Source organism: Phyllostomus hastatus, unplaced genomic scaffold (genome assembly GCF_019186645.2).
Source record: "Phyllostomus hastatus isolate PE091 unplaced genomic scaffold, TTU_PhHast_1.1 phas_contig_209, whole genome shotgun sequence".
NCBI lineage: Eukaryota > Metazoa > Chordata > Mammalia > Chiroptera > Phyllostomidae > Phyllostomus > Phyllostomus hastatus.
Window position 1 is genome coordinate 9,942,606 of NW_025333735.1, and position 22,567 is coordinate 9,965,172.

The 22,567-nt window shown below is 45.1% G+C and overlaps 1 protein-coding gene across 2 annotated transcripts in view; it reads right to left on the reverse strand.

Moving 5' to 3' along the window:
• AK5 (adenylate kinase 5) overlaps nt 1-22,567 on the reverse strand; it is a 207,089-nt gene that overhangs the window by 8,495 nt on the left and 176,027 nt on the right. For both annotated transcript variants that reach the window (XM_045835572.1, XM_045835571.1), the window contains exons 11-13: nt 21,690-21,853; nt 19,712-19,828; nt 12,103-12,291 (exon numbers count right to left, since the gene is read on the reverse strand). In XM_045835572.1, coding sequence (XP_045691528.1) covers nt 12,103-12,291; nt 19,712-19,828; nt 21,690-21,853 — 470 coding nt within the window. The remainder of the gene's footprint in view (nt 1-12,102; nt 12,292-19,711; nt 19,829-21,689; nt 21,854-22,567) is intronic.

Below are 22,567 nucleotides of genomic sequence, written 5' to 3' on the forward strand. Positions count from 1 at the left end.
AGCAAAAGAGCACCCAGCTAACCTGGTGGGGCCAAAGCCTTCCGTCTACATGCCAAGTTTCCCCCTCGGTTCTCCACAGATTACCTGGACATTTCCCAAATCTCAGTGTCAGTTCTCCCTGCTCATCTAATTCCCACACGGGAATATTTTAGAACACTATGTAGCTTTTCTATTTTCATGTGTAACTGTGTAACCCCAACTTTCTAAGTGCTTGCTAAATTATAGGAACCACTCTCACTGCTACAACGCCAGCTAATTTAAACCAGCTAACCAGGTGCTAGTGTTCGGCATCCTTAGGGCACAGACAGAAATGCTGTGTCATTAGCATATTGGTTGTTTTGTGTGAAGGGGACTTAAAACTTGAAAATAAGGTGTCTTGCAATATTAAGTTTTTGCTCCATAATCAATGCTCATATTAATTTATAGCAACCCTCTTTTTCTATGAACAGGGAAAGTAAGTTTCATGATGTCCTTTTCCTAAAAGATCTCCAGTTCTGAATGATCAGAATTAGAATGTATGAGATTTTAATGCATTTAACTGAAAACCAGGTAAGTGGCTTTTGGTCTGAGACTTAATATAAAATCCTCCAATAAGAGATGTTCTGATTGGTATACGAAAGGATTTTTTAGCCCTGGCTGGTATGGCTCAGTGGACTGAGCACTGGACTGCAAACCAAAGGGTTGCTGGTTTGATTCCCAGTCGGCACATGCCTGGGTTGCAGGCCAGGTCCACAGTTGGAAGGCACATGAGAGGCAACCACACATTGATGCTTCTCTCACTCTCTTTCTCCTTCCTTTACCCTCTAAAAATAAATAAATAAAATCTTTTAAAAGATTTTTAAAACTAAAATAGCTAAAAGCAAACGAACAGGAAGTCTGGTTATATTTCTGAGTTTTCACCTAACGGGTGGAGCAGGGAATGAGCAGTGGAAACGCACTGCTACATTGGGAAAGTGGTCACACCATTTCGGGAGTTGCATGCTTTGCCTTTCTTCCTCTTGAGTTCTGTGAATTCAAAACCATAAAACAGTTTGGCTGGTTCAAACGCTGTCCAGATCCAGTTGTGTTTTTCCTGAACTTTTCCACACTGTTCAAAAGATTGCTTGATTTTGAGTTTTGCATTTGATGTATGGCACCATGGGGCTTGTGGGACAAACGCAAGCTGTCACAGAGTGGTTTATGATCAGTGAGTGAGCACCTTCTTCCTCTTCTAATCTCGTCCTCTGGTCAAGCAGAGCCTCACACCGCGGGGTCCTTCACTGCCAGAGGACAGCAGTGGGGGCTCGGCCAAGGCAGATGTCCTGAACATGTGGCACCTGGGCACCGCTGGGGACAACCATTAGCTGCATTTTTGAAATATAAGTTGTGTGAAGACTGCTCCTGGGGAGTTACTATTTTACCAATCTGGTCAGGCCACATATGTCTCCTCATTCACAAGGCCATGAAAAGGAGGACCATGCATACCTTCACTTTAGAGAGATTTAAGGTCAAGTGTTAGCAACAATCCGAGGATGAATTATAATCTGTGTGTTCTCAGCTTCTCTGTGTGTAGGACTTCCTAAAACACAAGCTGTTCGTCTAGTTAAAGTATTACGAGGTACTACTTTCCTTCTCCTCTTCTCAATTCTGTCTGGAGTTTAAATTTGACAACCGGATCTTCTTACAGACATGAAAAATCTATCCTTTCGCAAAGTGACTTTCTTAAAACCTAACTAATCAGACATTCCCCTGTTTAAAATGGTCCCCTCCACTATCTGCATATTTAGTGCAAACTTTCTAGGTTGTCTGAGAACGGTGTCATCCAGTACAGCAGCTAGAGGCGGCCTCTGAACACCTGAAATGGGGCTGGTGCAACTGAGGAGTGGGAGTTTCGATACCATGTAGTTAAAATTAATCTAACTTTTAAAACTGGTATTTAACTCAGTTAGTAGAAAATTCAAATATATGTTGGAACAACTGGAATATGTGAAATGTTTCAACTGTAAATTTTATGAAATACAAATACAATGTTAGTATTTCTGATGATAATTTAGCATCTTAATTAAGATATACTTAAGTACCAAAATTTGAAGACATAGTTAAAAAAGAATGTAAAAATATCTCAATAATTTTATACTGATTACATGTTGAAATAATTCTTCAAATATATTAGGTTAAATAGAATGCATTAAATTAGTTGTATTTGTTTCTTTTTACTTTTTTGCTGTTGTTAATATGACTACTAAAACTTTTTAAATACAGATGTAGCCCACACTAAATTTCTATTGGACAATGCTGGTCTAGAAAATCTATTGAATGAATGAATGGACTCAAGGCCCTTCACAGTCTTGCCTGGACCTTGCCTTTTAGTCCACTCTACTACTGCATCAGTTCATCTGTTGGCCCCCCATCTTGTACTAACATTATTGGGCTCTTTTACGTGTCAGTGCCTTTGTCCCCTCTCCATCTTTTGTGAACTTGAGCTCATCCTTTAGGACCCAGCTCAAAAGTCCTCCTCTCTGAAGCCTTTACCTACCTTTACAGGACCGAGCTCTGTGCTTCCAAAGACCTGGAACATTCTGTGCATCCTAGGACTGTATTTACCACCTTATTGTGGGTGCAGAGTTTCATGAGTCTCTTTCCTCTTTGAATTCCCCGCCCTAAGCACCATGCCCTGGACATTCGAGATGCCCCATCAATGTCTGATGATGCCAGGGACCTTAGACGGAGCTGCACCAACTCTCTGCTGGTGGAATCCATGGCAGTAGCTCTTGGAGAGGTTCTGAGTTAAAGTGAAATAAGGGCGCAGACTGCCCTGACATGAGCAAATGCCAAACCTGCTGCCATGTGATTAAAGCAACCACAGAGGAAGAAAATCAAGAATGTGCACAGAGGAGTGCAAAGGCCTGGCGTTCTCTTCTGCCTGCTGTTCTGGAAGGACACAGAGGAGCGTTGAGCACAGCGCGTCTCTGCAGGACCACAGGGCTGCAGAGAGTATTGCACTGAATCAAAGCTCTTTGTGGGAATCCAGTGAAGGCCTCACAATCAGGAAGGGAGGGGGTGGAGAGAAGACTATTTCAAGCAGAATCATAAAGGCATTTTGTAAGTCTCTCAGAGACAGATGGAAGATCTATGCCTCATTGGTCAAGTGGGAGGACAATCCTCAGGTCTCCTTAACGTCCTTTCGCCTTCATGAACTTCTGTGTTACGGGGCCAGCAGGCCGGAAGGAGGGTCCCCTCTAAATCCAGGCTGCTAGTGGCACTCGACCCGGGCAGGTCCAGACTGAATTCAGATTGAGGCTTCAGGCTCCAGACTGAGAAGTAAACTAAACTGAGGTGTGATGTTGATAAAAGGGGCCAAACATCCAGGAAGTGGGAAACCCCAAAGCTTTTCTATGTTCAAAGACCTCTTCTTGGGGCAACGTGGAGACAAAGTAGAAACGAGTGGGTTTAAAAAAAAAACTGCTCAACAGAGCTGTGTCTCTTCAACCAGAAGCCAAAGCCTTTCTGCAGGCATTTATTTACTGCACAGTTGTTAGTAGCAGACAAATACAACCAGACTGGAAATAAACTGGTGGCATAAACTATAGAGTATCCACATTATGGAATATTACATAACCATTAAAAAGGAAACATTATTGCAATATGTATTGACTTCCAGATATTTCAGAGTAATGTGTATTAGCGTATTCAATCTTCATAGACTCTCAAGGGACAGTCCCCCGACTCCCTTACCTCCTGGGGCATGAGGAACCGGCAAGCATCCCTTCATACAGCCTCTTCCAACATCCCACTAGAGCACCCGTGGAGACCCAGAAGATGAACAGCCTCAGGAAATCTGACCTATTGCCAATGGAAGTAGATTCCATCGTGTGCTCTTGACTTAGAAAATAACCAGCAAAGCAGGAATCTGTCTTTCTGCTACATGGCTATGACTTTCAAGGGCAAGAGTTACTCTCCCTGTGCTCCACACCACCCCCCAGGACATCTTCTTCAGTAAGTTAAGACTGTATTACTAAAAGAACACCTGAGAAGGGACGGGCACAGTCCAGACTACCCCTCGTGGTACAGGAGGGGCAAGCAGGAAGAGTTGTGGGTGGATGCACATCGAGGCGTGGTAGGTGTCCCTGCTCAGCACACAGCCCCAAAATCCCACATTAGGTGCGAGCCTCCCAGGTGCTGGGGAGCAGACAGGGAGCTGTGCTCCCCAGTGGTGTCTTCCCATGAAGGTTGGACATAAGCAGGCTGAGTGCCGTCAGTATTCAAGGGCACAGAAAGTGAGATTAACGATAGTCTGTGCATCCTGTGAGTCTGGAGGTGCCCCCTCCACCTCCACCTCCACCCTGAGCTGGAGGATGTGGCAGGTTATAGTTTCCAAAGGTGGCTGCAACTATATCTCCTACCCCACATACTCTTCTGAATGTGACCTTGCCATTCACCCATCGAGAGACAAAGTATGATCTCCTTCCCCTTGAACCTGACCTTAGAGACATTCTTGTAACCAGTGTAGTAGAAGCAATGCTGTGTGACTTCTTGGGCCAGGTCAGGAGACTTGCAACTCCTGCCTTGGTCTCTGGGAACATTCACTCTCTGGGGCACCACCTTGGGACCCAGGAGCAATGCTGTGACAAGCACAAGCTATTCTAGAGAGGCGACAGGGAGGCGCTCTGGTTGACAGTTCCAGCCAAGCCCTCTGAGGCCAGGCACCAGACTTGTGAATGGGACAGTTTCGGAATGGAGACAGTAGCCCTCACTGTGGGAGCCACCGATGGGAGCCCACACCCTGGGGAGCAGAGGGAAGCCGTCCCCACTGGGCCTTGTCCAGATTCCTGATGCACGGAAGGCACACGTGCACAGTGATGTTTGTTGCTTGATGATGCTCCATCTGGGTGGTTTGTCTTACAGCAGTATGTGATTGGGGATAGATGGTGAGTCATCTTAAGGTGAATTGAGGTTTTTGAAAGGAAAAAAACCTATAGTGACTCAGAAGATAAGAAGACCTCTGAAAATCATAAACAACAAAAACAGGAAAAATTTCAAATAAAAATGTTTAAATATTCAACGGTAAATCTGGGGTGGGCAAAAGTAGGTCTTTAGTTGAGAGTACATGAAACAGTTTATTCTTGTATTACTATTGAGTAATTATTGTATTCTTTTCCATACAAACAACAGACCTCCTTTTGCACCCCCCCTCCCCTGGATTTACTGAGTGCCCCCGCCACCTGTACCGGGCACTGTGCTGTACACAGGGGGTACAGCTGTGAACGAGACAGACGTAAAAGTTCATTTTCCACCGGCAGCCACAGAAAAGTAAAGAATTAATTATAACAAAGCATGGTAAGTTCAAAGGTGGAGAAAGAGACAGCACCATGAGACCGCACAGGGGGATGATTCCTGTTTACTGTGGTTACTGTGAACAGCGCACACATATGGGAAGCTTACACAGGCAGCTATGAAATAAGAGCAGGAAGTCACGACCTGAGAACAGATTTTGACCAAAAGGCAGTGAGTGGATAGAAAGGCTAAGCTAAGGTAAAGAAGCGAGCAAACAACCCCCCCCCCACCACGAGAAGTGAAGCTGACGGTGGTAGCTGGAGAACAGCAATGATGGTGTGAGAAGCTGAATCGGTAATAGGAAAGACAAGATTGGGATTTCTCCTACAAAGTAGATAACCAAAAATTTTGGAAAAAAATTAAATAATGGAGAGGGTTATATAGCAGATGGAGAGCTGTGTCTTCGTACGGAAGTCCCTGTGGTGGTCACCGGTGAGCCCCTGCAAGGGGCCACCCTGCGCTGAGATGCACTGTCAGCATGAAATACGCCGGATTCCCAGACTTGCTAGGATCAGTGTCCCCTGTTCGTTTTTATTTTTCAAAATGTGGCTGCTAGAAAACTGGAAACTACATATGTGACTCACCTTACATTTCTATTGGTCAGAGCTGATATAGAAGGAAGAGAGAGGAGACCCAAGAATTTTGTGTTTTTGAGGAATTTTGAGGGGAAACAAAGAACAAGAGTACATCAAAAAGTCAGAGAATAATTACAGAACACTTTGGGAGGGGGTTTAAAAATGGACCTATGCCAGTGAAAAAATCAGTGAAAACAGACCTATATCTGGACACAAGTTTTCAATTACATGAAAAAAACTTTAAAAAATTTCTCTAAAGATACCGATTAGAAAAAAGTGTACTTCCAAATTTGTCTCTGCCTTTTTTCCACCACATGAACTGCTTGAAGACAGTGGAGCAATGCTTACTGATTACTGAGAGGAAAATATTACGGAACTGCCATTGGTGTGTAAAGCCTCTATAATGATATCCTCAGGTATTCGCAGAGAAACTGAACTAAAAATGAGTGGAAGTTACGTTAGCCAACTGAAAGAATAATCAACATTAAGAATTCAAGTACAGAGAATTCAACGTATGAGGGTAATTTTGGGCTTTTCTTTCCTTGTGTTAGGCTCCAAACTTAGGAATCCAGTTGATCGCAATTGGGTTTTGCATCCACGGGGTGAAATTTGACCTTATGGTGCCTCCTTCTTCTTTTTTAATTTAAAAAAAAATTTTTTTAAATTGAAAGTGAAAGATGTTAATTCACTTCCCTGATGTTTACACACACCATTTAGAAGTAGAGTTAACATTTGAACGCTCTGACTATGCTTTATTCTTCTTTTAATTTATTTTTATTTTTATAATGATTTTATTTATTTATTTTTAGAGAGGGAAGTGGGGAAGAAAGAGAGAGAGAGAAACATCAATGTACGGTTGCTGGGGGCCGTGGCCTGCAACCCAGGCATGTGCCCTGAGTGGGAATCGAACCTGCGATGCTTTGGTTCACAGCCCGAGCTCAATCCACTGAGCTACGACAGCCAGGGCCTTCTTCTTCTTTTTTTTTAAAGAAGCATATCACCCAAGGATATGCTTACTGATTTTACAAAGAGGAAGTGGGGGGCAGGAGAGAGAGAGCCATCGATATGAGAGAGAAACGTCTATCGGTTGCCTTCGGTATGTGCCCTGACCAGGAATCAAACCCACAACCTTTTGGTGTATGGGACAATGCTCCAACCAACTAAGCCACCTGGCCAGGGCTTATGGTGCCTTCTGCTTCCCCTCCTTTCATGGTAGCACAAGGAAGTGCACTGCTCTCCTCAGTTCACAGTAGTCTGCGGCCAGGTTAGATGACCACCCAGAATAATGACGGTACTGTAGTGTCTCAGGACTTACTAAAAATTGCTAAACTATTTACAGAGTTGGGACACTGTGGCAGAAGAATTGCTGAACAAAATGTTTATTTTCTCTTTTACAAAAGCAGAGGTGCCAAAGAACTTGATTTTCTGCATGTGTAAAATGCATGTTTAATGAGTCACTGGCCTCTCTTTTCATTTATTTAATGGTTAATACTGTAAGTAATGCAGGGACTGATATTACCTGTTATCAGGCACTCTTCATCAGTGGCCTGGGATGTTTGTGGGCTAATTATACCATGAGCAACACATACAGCCAAAACAGAGGAAAATAAATGTAGAAAATACATTAAAAATGTTCATGAATGCTTATCTTTGGATGCAAGAATTCTGGATAATTTTTTATCTTCACACTCTTAAATTTTCTAGTTTGTTTCTTTAAAAAAGAAGTAGTTGTTACTTTTATACTTAGCAAAAAGAGAGGTTTAAAATACCAATTTATACAACTTTGTATATGCCACTTCAGATAGCTATGTCTGGGTTTCCCCCAAGTTCACAGCACACCCTTCTCTTCTGGGAATTTCTTGTCCCGTGTCCAGTTCCGAGGGAAGGGCCCTAGGAAACGTGCTTGTCTCAGGTTGAAATTCAAATGCAGTCTCCTCAGAGGCCTTCCAGACAACCACCTAAAGCACCCGCCCACAACACTCAGTCTATTTGGTTTTACACACAGAGCTTATCCTATTAGAAATCATTTTACTTTCTTGTCTATTTTTCTCTTTTCAGTGTGTGTGGGGGTCGCTTTTCTGTCTTATTTTACTGCTGTGTCCCAGCACCAAGAATAGTATCTGACATGGAGTTTTCACTCAAAATAATAGCCACAGAACAAATGAAAAAGCCCCATGTGACTGCATGCACCTGACACTGGCTTAAAGGACAGGAGAGGAGACCCTGAGCAAAGCAAGACCAATCAGAACATTTCCAGAATTTGGAACTTTTGAGGTGACATGGGAATAGGGGAGCTGCAGGGTGGCCACGTTCTGGCTTCTGGGCAGGAGAGAGAGAGAGATCTGAACGACAGAGACAAAGAGAAGACACGGGTTGGAGGCAGCGCAGAGCCCGGTCCCACAGCCTGCGGGGCCTGCTTGCTGTGTCCCAGCCTCAGGTCGCACACCTCTACCATTACGTTCCGCGTTTCAGGCTAGGCCAGCTGGGGCTGGTGCCTGCCCCTTGCAGCCATGGAGCCCTAAGTAATGTATCTGTGGTCACAGTCATGTTTTGAAAATCCACAGCAAGAATATTTTTGGAGGAAATACTCCAGAATGGTTTCCTCTGAGTGGCGGGATGACCTAATTTCCTAAATTTTCTAAACCTAGTACATGTCACTTTTATGATAAGGAAATAATATATATATTTTCCCAAGAAGCATAGTGTGGCAGGCCCCAGTGGATCATGTCAGTTCGTCCCTTTTATTTTAGGGTGAATTGCTGAGAGGTTGCACGGTGAAATGACTCCCCCTCGCGCACGGAGCCCCTTCACCGCTGTGTCCCCAGCTCTCTGATGCCCAGGCTGGTCTTCTCCCTACTGGGCACTCTTTGGCCGGTCATTGTGATTTTCATCCTGACATGCTACATTTCAACTTCTCAATAATAAATTCTCTCATTTTGGTGGGGGAAAAAAGCTTCTTTTTAAGCTTAGAAGCTTAGAAAGCTTCTAAGTTCACTAACTCCAGCGCACTGGGTGTGACTGTCGCACTGCCATGTTGCGAGTTTCCACAGCAATACTGAGGCAGCATCCAGACTGGGTGGGAAAGAAGTGCCACAGCTGATGACTGATGTCTGCCCTGAGTGTGGGGAGAGAGGGGCCGGATGGAGAAAAGTTCTGCTCTAACGCTGTCAGATGCAGGGCGAAGCTGGCTTTATGAGAGCGCGGGAAACGGCTGCTCACTCAGGGGATCCATCGGTATCACACAGGCCTCTGTCCCTTGGTTTATATTAAGAGAAGTCCTGATGTCACTGTATGATAATGGCACAATAAGAACATAAAGAATGAGGCAGTGTCTGTACGAATACTGCTTTGCTGTTTATTACCTTTGTTTGAAATTTCTGTTTTTTTTTTATTTTACTTTTGTTTGAAATTTCATCACACCTTTTTTTTTTTTTTTTTTTGGCTAGCTGGGGTTCAAAGGAGCTGACTGTCATTAGACCGGGGTGTCAGCTGATGGAGTCACCTGGGCACCGTGGAGGCCGGAGTGAAGTGCTCGTGGGGGGGTTGTCCCTTTCCTCTTTCCGGGCTGGACCACAGTGTGGCTCTAATTCCTACGTAAGTCTCACCGAGCTACTGATCTGTCCCACCTGTGTCTTGAATTGATTCATCAGCCCCACCTAGTTTTAAGAGACCTCCTTTAATGATCCAAGAGCCCCCAGCGGTGGTGAACAGAACTGTTTTGGGCCTAGGAACCAGTGACACAGGGAGGAAGTGCTAACAGTCTGAAGAGCATCAGGAAGAAGACACAAATTGTCACTTGGAATTCAGAAGGAGATTAAGTGTTTCAAGAGGACTGGACAGGAGCCCAGAGGCCAGCATGAAGGGACAGAGGCTTTCCCTTTGTCTCCTGGAAAACACAACTATCCCTCTTCTGACCTATGGGCAAACCCCCGCAGGGGTGCCTGCAAACATTTCTCACCTCCCTGGGTGTCACACTCCACCCTCCCTTTCACTATCTAGGCAGGGAGGAAGTTTTGGTTTGGTTTGGTTTGGTTTTTTAAAACTCTGCAGCTGCATTGGTGGAGGACAGGCTGAGTCAGAGGCAATGGGACAAAGCAGCCTCTTCAGGAGGTCCTCTGGGAGTCCTGAGGGCTGGAGCCCACACTGCACTGAAGTCAGGGCTGAAGCAGTTTTAAATATTTACAAAGCAGTTTTAAATATTTGTGAAATGTTACCTCATTACGGACCGGCTGCAAGCATCACCAGGATGGAGAGGAAGCTGAAGAGATGAGCCAAATGGAACTGGGAACTTTCTTTCCGACTAACTTAGATATTTCTAAGGACTCCAGAACTCGGATGTATCTGAGAACTTGGTCAGCCCTGTGTCCATGCGCCCATCATTTGCGAGTGTGAAGAATTTAGGTTGGAATAATGCAAGAGAAAGAGCAACAGGATTGTCTGACTCTGAAAATGGTTAAACTCTGAATTATTTAGGAATTGTTTCACCTCTGTAAATCTTGAAGTGGGAGAAATTCCCTTCTGTCTAAATAATTTCTGCATACGTTTCAGGCTGCACAAAGTGTGGAAATCACTAATCTTGGAAAGGCCTTTACAACTCTGAACCCTTAAGCCCTTGCTCTTGTACAATGCATTTTTTGTTTGCTTGTTTTCAAAGACCCAAGTCTTTGTTTTATGTGGCAACCAGAGGTTACACAAAGCACAGTAAAGAGTTTTCAGTTTGCACACCAGATCCTATCATTAGTGGCTGTTTGGAGAGCTGTGCTAAGAACATTCTGGGTACTGCAGGAAAGAGTGCAACGATAGATTGGCAATGCCTGCCACATATGTGACATCTCGGCGTCAAATCAAGGGACACCTTTTAGACACCTAGACCCAGGGTTAAGTTCTTAAATTCTGAAAAATGGAGGATTCATTATCAAACATCTTCCCCCAAGGAACTGAGAGGTGCAGCTGCCTCAGATACAGGTACCTTCTGTAAGAATTGATGTCTCTTATGAACTTACTGTGAATAGCAGGAAGTTGACCTTCACTCTCCCTATTGTTCTTTGGGGCCTCAGGATTTTGTGCCTGGAATACTTTTCTAGCCTCCCAGTGGTCTCCTAGCCTTACCTTCTTGGGATCTATTCTCTATAAGGCTGATGGACTGAGCTTTCCAAATGAAAGCCCTTCGGTAGTTCCCACCACCCACCGCACAGTTATTTGCCCCTACACAAGGTTCATCTTGATCAGGTCCTTGCTATCCTGCCAGCCCTATGTCTTATTCGTCTTTTTCTTGGCACTTTATATCACAGCCAAGCTGAGTTCCTTGTCCCACTAGACTTTTTCCACAGGGGGGTCCTTCCATGGGGAGTGCCTGCTCCCTTTATATCTTCCCCCACCTCAAGGGTCGACCTTGTTGACCTCCCGCAGTGCCTCTCCTTCCTGCTTAGACTTGGTTAAAGGGCCCTTGGTGCTTGTTTGGACCCCCTGCTGTGATCACAGGTTTGCCTATATCCCCTACTGAAGCTCTGAGCTCTTGCAGGCAGGAACCGCATCTTATTAGCTGCACCCAAACCACTAGGCAATGGATGCCCATAGGAGGTGCTTGATCCATGTTTATTACATGAGTGAATGAATGGGGTTGTGTATTTTCCCCAAATTCATGACATTAATGGTAACTTGGCACCATTAAGTGGACACGACCCATTTCCCCACAGTATCTTCACTGCTTTACCTAATTACCTGCTCTCCAGGCCCCATCCACTGCTTCTTTCAATAACAGTTATTGCAAGACATCGAGGCAAAGGAGAAAAGTGCCAATTATGAACTGTGTAAAAATCTAGAAATTCAAAAGTCACTGAATCTTAGATCTAGAAGAGACCTTTTAGATAGTCTTGTTCAGCTCAGGTCTAGAAGGCAGAACTGACGCCTCACCCATGCCTCCCTCCCTCACTTTGTTCCCATTTTCTTCACTCTATTTTTTGGAAAAAGAAGTTTTCAGCAATTATAATGGCGGCTGTGAAAACTGTACGACCAGATTTCATGGTCCATATGGTGAAAAAGATTTAATTTTGATTGATAACAGAAGTGAAAAGAGTAAGGGACCCATATTTTGGCCTAAATTGTGCAGTTCGAATTCCCAGATCCCTTAACTAAAACTGTCCTGGTTTTATCACTTTTCTTAAAAAAATAATAGGGAACTGGCTCATTTGGAGGGGGAAGGGAAATGGTTTACCTTGTGTAGCTGCGTTTTCTTCTCATAGTAGGCAATCACGGGGATGGCTGCCCGGTAGTAGGCTTCAAGGCGCTTGGCGATGGTGGCGGTGCTGTCCGTACCCCGGCTGCTCTGGCTTCTCTGGAGAAGGCGGCTGGTCATGGTGTCTGCCGAGCAGTCCATGCAGATCACCAAGTGCGGGTCTCCAATCTGGGAGTGGGGAGCACAACTCGGTCAGAGAGTCCATTCTCTGATGCTCTGGGCAGGCCTAGGCCTCCTACCTCTCCCCTTTCGTGGCCTTCCGATTCCTTTTGAAGCCCTAGAACTACATCGTGGCAGAGCTGGGACTGGACTTTGTGGCTCCTTATTTCCAAGTCAGTGGTTTCCCCGTGATGCCTCCGAGTTGTCTTTTGCCTTTGTCACGTCCTGTAGTGCAGGGACTACATAAAATACGAGCCAATGCAGTCGCAATCTGTTCTCTGCACCAGGGGGCGGGGCGGGCGCGTGTGTGGTGTGTCCTTTGGGAAGACTCCGACCTACTGAGGCAGAGCTAATCACTTCCGCCTCCGTACCCCCACGTTATCCTACCTGTGCCAGTGGCACATAGTGCGACTGTGTCTGCGTTACCTGGGGATTAGTACAGCATAATGCTCGCGCACACACTGGTTCAAGCCAGGCTGCTTAGGGTCAAATTTTGGTGTGGTGACTTGTCTCCGAGATGGTCTTCATCAATTGTTCCTCCCCCATTGATACAGAGGCCGTACCTTAATTTCTCAGCTTAACTGTAACTGTATTGACCAACAGTATGTAGTGGAACTGATGTGGTATGCTTTTTTACAAATATTTTATGTATTTATTTTTAGAGAGAGGGTAAGGAAAAGAGGGAGAGAAACATCAACGTGTGGTTGCCTCTCGCGCGCCCCCTACTGGGGATCTGGCCCACAATCCAGGCATTTAGTACATGCTTTTAAAAGCAAGATCACAAGAAATTTTGCAGTTTCTGCCTGGTCAACTGCCATCCAAGATGTCCAGCCATTCTGACTGCTAAGATGTGAGGCAGCACAACCCAGCCACGTGGTCAGGGGCTACGTGGACAGAGATGCCTGTGCAGTCCTTGTCTGTTTTGGACATCTCAGCCCTAGCTCCAGACATGTATACTCAGTCTTAGTCACTGTCTGATTGTATAAATTCAGTAAGTATTAGCTATTATGCTTATTTCCCCTAGTAGGCTACCATCTCTTTGTGTGCAGGGGTTAGAAGTGCTCAGCTCTTGGTCTCAAGTCTAGCATATAGTAGGTACGTGATTTTAAAATGTTTTAATGAATGAATACTGAGGACAGGATCAGTAGCATGAGTCTCCCCATCTCCCCATGCTTCTCTTAAATGTTCTTTGCTCCTGACACTTGTGTCTGTGTTGCCTCTACTACTGGGCCCAACCCTGGATCAAAGGAAACTGTTGCTTCCTCCTGATCTTGCAATGATCGGGCTGTGAGTAACACATAGATGCTTCCCACCCCAGTGCAGAAGTGCCTGGGAGGGGTGGGAACAAAGTCAGGGTAGGAAGAATTCAGGTAAAACACAGAATGGTAAGATGCTATCAAATATTTATCTCCCCCACCTGACAGATTTACTTTAAGGAACAGAGTGGAAAACTTCCCCAAAATCTAGACAAGTGAAATAAACCTCTGGAATATGTCATGAAACTTCTACACAAAGGGCTGGTTGAAGGTTTAGAAAAAAAAAGACCCTTGTTCACCAGCAGAGGGCGAGCTTGGGAGGCAGCCTAGGGTTCAGTTACAGAGTTAGACTCCCTGGAGCAATTTCTGGCTGGGGCTGCAGGAGAAGACTAGGAGATTTTTCTAGTTGGGGGAGTTATCAGGCCATTTGTGACGACAGAGAAGACAATCAGGGACTCATTCAAATACAAACAGAGATAATGTGTATCTGAGCAGGAGCTCTCAGTAAATGACCCACTGGACCAAAATAAGTGCAGGAGGCAGAGGTAGATTTCTCACATAGATTCTCAAACTGTGGCCCTCACACGAGCAGCTCGGGAATCATCTGGGAGCTGAACTTACTAGAAATGCAGTCTCAGGCACAGTCCAGGACCTACTGAATCAGTCTGCAGTTTAAGAAGATCTCCAGGTGATTCTTCCCACAATAATTGCTTGCGAAGCTGCTCTACCAAGCCATTTACTTGTGCTGAGACTATGGGGTTTGTACTAACAATGTGTCTCCTGGACTCAGCACTCCCTTCCTACATATAAGAGCTATTGAGCAGTCATTCCATTTGGAAGTGGCCTGTACCACTGATGTTTTAATACTTAATTTTTTTTGAAATGTTCAAATGAAATACCATTGAATTATTTTTCAAAGCAGTTGGATATACTGAAAGTCTTTTAGAGTAGCTCTCCAGTTCCCAGCTCTGCCTCTTTTCACCGGATGTGGCTAGCCTCTAGCATCACACGAGTGGGAGAGCGGAGAACTCTGCCCTTGTCTGAATGACAAGGGGACAACTGCCCAATGAGTTGGGGACAACTCCCTGGCCCCGACATCACCTGGCTGGTGTCCCTGGAATTCTGCCACAGCAGCACTGGGTTCTCCCTGACCTTTGGGAGACCTCTGCTGGGGGCAGCTCTGCTGGGAACCTCTGCTGGGGCACAAGTGTGGCTAAGATGCCATCAGCAATGTTTCTGCAGCTAAGGGCTTAACACTCATCCCTCCGTCAGCACCTGGCTAGGAGGTACCATTTCTACTTTCAGGAAGAGGAAACGGAGGTTCACAGAGGTTAGCCTGCTCAGCATCACAGAGGCCTCACTCACTGGTGCTGGTCCTGATCCAACTGTGTGTGACTCCAAAGACGGTGACTTTACTCTAGTGGAAGGCACCAGAGTTTTCAGAATGGGGTGTGGGCCAGATGACTGGTGGACCAAGTGGAGCCAGGAGAGGAGGGCAGGATGTTGGAAAGGAAGAGGGTGGTGCCGGAGACCATTTTGTTTTGTTTTGTGGAAGCTGTTTCCTTAGATCGAGTTGGGGTGAGCCTTTGCCTTGGCTCATGGAGCAGCCACCACAAGGTCAGCCTCAGTGACTGGTGCTAATGGCTTCGCCTTGGTAATTCCAGCAGGTTGAGCAGGAGGGGAGTTTACCCTGCTCTCCTCTGACCCCCACCTTAGTTTTCTTCTGATTAAGTGAGGACGCCAGCTAGACCGTGTTTGCCAGTGGGCAGAGTCGTCATGCCTTCCAGGAACTCTCTTGTTGAGAGTAACAGATATTTCTTCTCTCTGTATGCCTCTGTTTCCTCATTTTTAAATAATAGTAATGGTTTCTACCTCAATAGTATGATTTCGAGGAGTAAATGAGTTAATACAAGTCAAGTACCTGGCCCATTACAACATGCATGTGAGCTAATGTTATTTAATGTGGGCCTGGTGATACATTCATCCCTGTAAACTGTAAAAGTCCCTGATGGTCAATTTTGGTTTATATTTTATATTTCTTTTTAGTTATTGATGGGGGGGACATTGATTTATTGTTCCACTTATTTATGCATTCATTGCTGATTCTTTTATGTGCTCTGACTGGGATCAACTCACAACCTCAGTGTATTGGGATGACACTCCAACAACTGAGCAACCTGGCCAGGCCTTCAGTTTGGGGGTAGAAGGAGGCAGAGGCCCAGCCATGCTTTTAGCCCAAGCCAGTGCTCCACCATACTCACCAGCCCCTGTCCTGGGGACTGTGGGCCCCTGGCTAACAATGAAGCAACCTGCCCATTCCCATTCACTCTCACCCTGAGGCATATCCCCTTGGGGAGCCCCACTGGAGGAGGGGTATCTGAGTCATTCCAGCATTCCTGAACACACCCTCATCATAATGACACCATCTCACTTCCATCGTAACTTCTGCCCTCCATGCTGCCATTGCCCAGTTCAAAGTTCTGCAACCAAGAGTCAGATGAAGAGAGCAACAAATCTCAAGTAGAAAGTCCCAACAGGTTTCCAAGGTTTCCCCCAATTTTAATCAACTACAACACACCAACAAGAACATCCCTTGGTCAGGCTCATAACCCAACCCCTTTATGTTTTTATTTTTTTTTTTTTTTGCTAAGAGCTCATTTTGAAGCTTAGCATATATTTATAAACACAATCGCTGATTCTGTAGATGAAAAATTATATGAGGCAGTTAAGAGTAGTCAGGCTGAGGGAGAGTAATGCCATCGTTCTCACCTCCAGAAAAATTACAGTCATATTCAGGCTAAAGGAAGCATTTTGGCAAAGGGGTTCCTGGGACGGAAAAGCCAAAAGCAAGTGCATGCACTTTACTTCTGTTAATATGTGTTTAGTTTGGCTGTTGCTGAGTAAAATGCTGGCTTAATACAGAAAAGCTTTCCAATTTCACACAAGGGAGCTAGGCTAAGCACACACCCCTCCTCAACATGACAAGAGTCTATAGAGTGGGGATAATAATACCTACTGTATAGGGTTGCAAAGATCCATAAAAGGATGTGTAACGTCTAGTTCAGCACTGAGTACATTTTAAGTGTTCACAAAATAACAGCTATTATTCTGTTGGATATGTATTCTATATGATTATAACTACATAAAAATAGGTAGAACAAATGCTGGAACAACATACATCAAAATATGAATAGGTGTTATCTCTGGTGATTAGTTATTTTATACATTTCTGAATTGCCTCATATCTATATAAATTTTATTTCCATAGTCACAAAATACTAATAATTTTGAGAATAAAACCATAACAGTTTTTTGAACACCATATACAGGCTTATAAATGTGTAAGGCACCTTTCAATGATTCCACCCAATCTTCCCAACAAGCACAGAGGTATCTATTTTCAATCTACACTTTATAGAAGAGGAAATTGAGCTATGTAAAGTTCAAGGAGTTGCCAGTGAGTTACAAAGCCAGGCTCTGAATACAGGTACTATAACCAAAGTTTGTCAACTGGGGTGGCAGATGGGATGGTGGTTAGAAAATCCAGCTTCTCCTTCATATTCTTGTCTCTGTCTGTCTGTCTCTCATACACATACAGCCCTGCTGACACCCTGCCCTCCCCTAATGTTGGATGCAGAAGGCACAGATCAATTCAATGGAGGGAAAAAACAGCCTTGGGAATAGAAGATAGGAAGATAATAGAGAAATCACATACAGACTTGGCCCTGAACTGTGGACATAGCTGTAGTTTGCTATGTCGTGTACAGTAAGCCAAGTATGTAAATCCTCAAATGCTCTTACATCTCAGAGAACTCAGCTACAGGTATGCAAAGTGTCAGCCTAACTAACTAACTGAATTGGATTTATTTTTGGCAACAGATGGCCCCGTGCATCTGGCACACCAGTCTCGGTGACAGGGAAAGGCTGGTGAGATGTCCGTGAACTGGTTAAAACCAATCACAGGGCTGAATGGCCTCAGGCATAGCTGCATGCTTGATGAGTGTGCAAGAAACACTAAAATCAGATGTTTGTATTTGTCTTTGCCAAACTTCAAATTAATTATGTGCCTGTAATTTGGAGGGGACTGTACAAATGCTGGGACCCCTGTAGGGTATAAATAAATCAATAACAGGTCATTCGATGTTTGTAGCATCTTTTTCTTCAGGTCCAGTTTAATACAAGAGCTTGTTTTAGAGGGTTGTATGTGTTCTCTTGCACACAAGCCTAAATGATATTAGAATCTTCTAAATTTAGTGTACCCAGGGACAAATTCATATCACGCTCGATCCTTGCAAACATCTCCCAGTAGTATGTGAAAGGCTGTTTTGGTAGATACCTCACCTGAAGGTTGCCAGTTCAGTAATGAGGTGGCATACTTGTATATTTTTTCCAGTGGCATCGTGAATTTTAGCTTTGGTTGAAACTGTCCAGTCATCATGTGGATAACCCTTTGTCACCTCAAAGTCCTACTTAGGTTTCTTTTCTGACCCATTCTTACAACCTGAATGAGCCTAGAGGACATTATGCTGATTGAAATAAGCCAGTCACGAAAAGATAAACACTGTCTGATTCTACTTATTTGAGAATTAAACTGTCAAATTCAGAGGCAGAAAGTAGAACGGTGGCTGCCAGGGGCTGAGGGAAGGGGAAATAGGGAGTTGTTGTATGATGGCTGTAGAGATTGTGTTAGCAAACATTTATTATTTTTTAAACTTGTTTTTCAATTACAGTTGGAACCACTGTAGTCTTGGGCTCTGCCACCCAAGCCCGTCCCCCCTCCAACCCCACCCCGAGGGGGCTCTGGAGCTGAGGGACAGCCTGTTGGGGTCAAGGCCCCTCCTTGCCAACTAAGCCAGGAAATTTTTTTTTCTTGGACTCTGGTTAGGGGAAGGTGGGTGACTGGCCTCTTCCTCTAAACATTTAGATGCCACCTGAGGAAGTTAAATACAACAGAAGCTCAGAAGGAGGTAAAACAAACCCCCAGGGACATACAAATACAGTCCACCTGAATCAGCATGGCAGCGTTGGAGATGGATGGGGATGGCCCCAAGTCTTAGTTTGAGCAGCAGCTGCCATGTACCAGCTGTGTGACTATGGGCAAGTCAGGGAACCACTTTGGGCTTAATTCATCACCTTTAGCAGTAAGGAAATACTTCTTCTGTCTGTTTTAAAAGGTTATTAAAATATATGTAAAAATGACATAATACATATGAAAATGTCTTAAAACTCATCTGCAGAGATAGTTACATAAATATCAAACCTTGCAGGCACTGGAGTTTTTGTTAGATAAATGGGACAATTGTCTTCCTCTTGATTGGACTTTGTAAAATTAGGGGTGATGTGTGTAAAGTGTGTAGCACAGGACCCAGAGCAGTGCAGGTTTAATAAATGATAACAAAACGGTTTTCACCTACTGCCACGCCCCTGTGAGTGGCGCCCCCTGGTGGACAGGGAGGGACATGGGGCGGTTGTGGTGGTGGGAGGTTGTAGCAGTGTATGTATTTGATTCTGCCTGGCAGCATCCATTTCCCTGCCTCCTTCTGACGACAATCCTATTTTTCCTTGGGTAATTTCCCTTCCCCTTCTCAGTCTGTGTGGTTCAGGTGCGGTGCCTGTTCTCCCCTCCTTTCTTTCAATCCCTGCCCTGGCCTCCAGTCTGCAATCAGGACGTTTCCGGAGGGTCTGTCATAGGCCCTCCCACCTTCCCCTTGGCCTCAGTGACTGGTTCAGTGATGGACCCAAGACCTGGGAATCCAGGATAATGAAAAACACAACCCTGCGTTTTTTTGTTGGACCCTTTGGCAAACAGAAACACTTTTCTGGGAGGTAACTTAGATGGTGGAAGAGAAGCCTGGAACCAGGAGAAAATGAGGCCAACAGAAAGGAAAGTCAATCCAAGAACTAGGAAAAGTCAGACAATTGATAAACAAATTTTAATATATAAATCCAATCAAGTGAGAACCACTCCTGGACAGTTTAGTTACTTGAGCCGATAACTCCACCATCACCACCCCTTCCCTTCTTTCCTTTTTTTGCTACTTGGTGTTGAGTTTCTGCCATTTATAACTGCAAGTTTTGATTCATGTAATTGGGACAGCAATTTTGAATTTCTCTCCCAACCTTAATGAAATCCCATGTGTTTCTTCTGGGATAATCCCCAAAGTAACACTCACCCTCCGTCCGAACTCTTCGCCTTGCTTCACTTCTCGTGGATAACCATTGACCAGGAAGCCCTGAGTGTGGCCAAGGCTGGTCACCATGGCCTCCCTCAGCAGCTCCAGAATGATGCCCTGCAGCAGAAGGACGGCAGTCAGGGCCTGACTCTTCCGCAACAACACAGCATTACCTGGGGTCTCCTAGTGCCACGGCGCAAGCTAGAAAGCTTCAGACAAGACTGACAGCAACATACACTCTGTCCTCAATTCTAACTTCTCACTCTCCCCCAACCCACATTCTACTGTCTATGAAATTGACAGGTATCTTACAATCAGTGCTGGGCACAACTTAATTGTTGGTGTTTTTTTCCCTGTCTGGTATGTTTGTACTAGTTACATTTACTGGGGTGTCTTAAAATAATGGCATCTTAGGTTATATAAAACACAGTGGTCACACTTCACATGGTAGCACCCCATAAATTAGGCATAATGGCAACTTAAAACTAGGCAAAACATGGTAGAAACTGCATTTTACTGTTGACTTTTTTCCAGTAAATATTTTATAAAAGTTGACACCCACTAACTTGAGACTTTCAGGAGATATGAAGTAGCATTTTCTAGCAATATCGCTTTCTGTTAAAATCTTTGATCTGACCTGTGCTTATGGCAAATAAAGGAGGAGAGCTATGGGGAAGGGCGGGGACAGATACAGGAACAGTGCACCCGGCTGCATGGGTGGGAGAGGTTCTGCTCCCTGGCTCCTGGCTTTGGTAGGGTCTTGGAGGATGCAACTGACACAGGGGTGGTCAGAAACTATCCCTAGATAATGGTGAATTAACTCCTCATGAAGTTTATATTCTAGTGAGATGGACGGATAATAGATGAACAAATAAATACACAATAAAGAGTCAGCTGGAGAGAACTACTAGGAACAAAATTAAAGCAGAGGTAAGAGATACAGGGTGGTTAGGGAGGCCCCTTTGATCAACTCTGACAGTAAAGTAGGGATCTGGATACAGTAAAGGAGCAAGCTATGTGGTTCTGTGAAGAGCACCTGGGCAGAGGAAAGAGCAAGTGCAAAGCCCCTGTGGCAGGAACAGACTGGCCAGTGTCAGGAGCAGGGAGGAAGACAGTGGGTGGGTGCGCTTGAGGTGAGCAGTGGAAAATAGTGTTGGAGAGGGAGCTGGAGGCCAGAGCCAAGGGAAGGACTCTGGATTTAATTTTAAGTGTGGTGAGGAGCCACTGGAAGGTTCTGGGGAAGGGAATGACACAATTTGATAACACTTTCAAGAAATCACTCTGTCTGCTGTGAAAAGAGTAGAGTGTAGGGGGAAGAGAGTGGCCACAGGGAAGCAGCTCCGAGGCAGCTGTAATGGTTCATTTTCTGTTATGAGGGCCGTTCTGTCTCCCAGGTGGGAAGCAGACTGCAGCGGGCGGGGGAGGATGCAGAGCTCTGCTGGCCAATGGGGACTGCACCGCACACGCCCCAAGTACAGGCAGACCCTGGGACTTAGCATGGGGAATGAATGATTTTGCTTCTCTTGGCAACCAGCTTCTCAGAGATGGATGGTGACTTGAAAAAAAAAAGTATGTAAAAGATGATACATAAAAAGATACATATTCTTTACTTAAACTACACAAGGAAGATACCAAATTTCAAGAGAATGCTATCATACTCCCCCAAATAGCAACTTTATTTTCTGTTTTACAGAGGGTTGTAATTCTAGGCTCTCTTGTACCAGGCTCATCTCTGCTTTAAAGATTTTAATTTTAAAGTGGGGACCAGTTTTGGGGGAAAATAGGCTAATATTCAAGGAGCTGGCAGGGCAACAAGACCGAAGGAACCTGGGCCTGGACCACTGACCTGCCGGTCTCTGGACTGCTACCTAAGGGAGAAACAGAATGCAGCCGTTGTCCTTCTGGGCGTCATTGTTCCAGCAGCTTAGACTGAATGCAACACAACACAGTGCCTCCCCCCGTCAGGAAGGCAGCTTACTGAGGGCACCAGGTCCCCGCGTTCCATGATGTCTCTGATCAGTCTGCTTCTCTCAGAGTCTGACAGCAGCTCGTTGCGCAGGAGCTCCCCAGTCGAGAGGTGCGTGAATCCATATTTTTCCACCAGCTTTTTACACTGCGTGCCTTTGCCGGAGCCCGGGCCACCTAGAGAAGGAGTCACGCATCAGACATGCATCCTTAAGTCTGGGGTCTCACTTTCAACTACATTCACCATGGTGGGCAAACGTCAGCGCTTCCTTCATGAAACAGATAACAAGCACTTTCTATTTACCGGGAGCTGTGCTGGGAGATGTGGGTACAATGGAGAATGGGTTCCAGTCCTTGCCCTCAAAGAGTTCACTGTGTGTGGGCGGGGCCGGGGTTACAGACCAGCAAGCAGTCACCATAGGTGGTCTAGGTGGGGGGGGGGTGGAGCTGAGGTGGCAACAGGGTCTCGGAGGCCCGCAGGACCCCCTTTCAGTAGAGATCCAAGTCAGAGGAGTTTCTTGGGGAAACAAATCTGCCTGTGAGCCCACTAAAGAGTGAGTGCTCAACAAATGCTAGCTCTTAATTTTTAAATTGCTTTCACTTCCAAACAACCGCAAAGTCACAGAAGACTTACAAGTAGAGTACGAAAAGCTTTCTGAAACATTTGAGAAAAAGTTGCCGAACTGACACCTCGTCACTACAGAACACTATGGTGTCATTTCCTTCAGAAAAGGAGCCAAGCACGTGGTTCTGCATCACTACACCTGCAGACCCCCTTCGGATTTCCATGGAATCATTTCCCTTGTCCCAATGTCCTTTAAAGCCAATGGATCAAGTTCTAAGTTGTGTGTCGCCTTTCATTGTCTTGTCCTTCTGGGCTCCTTTAGTGTG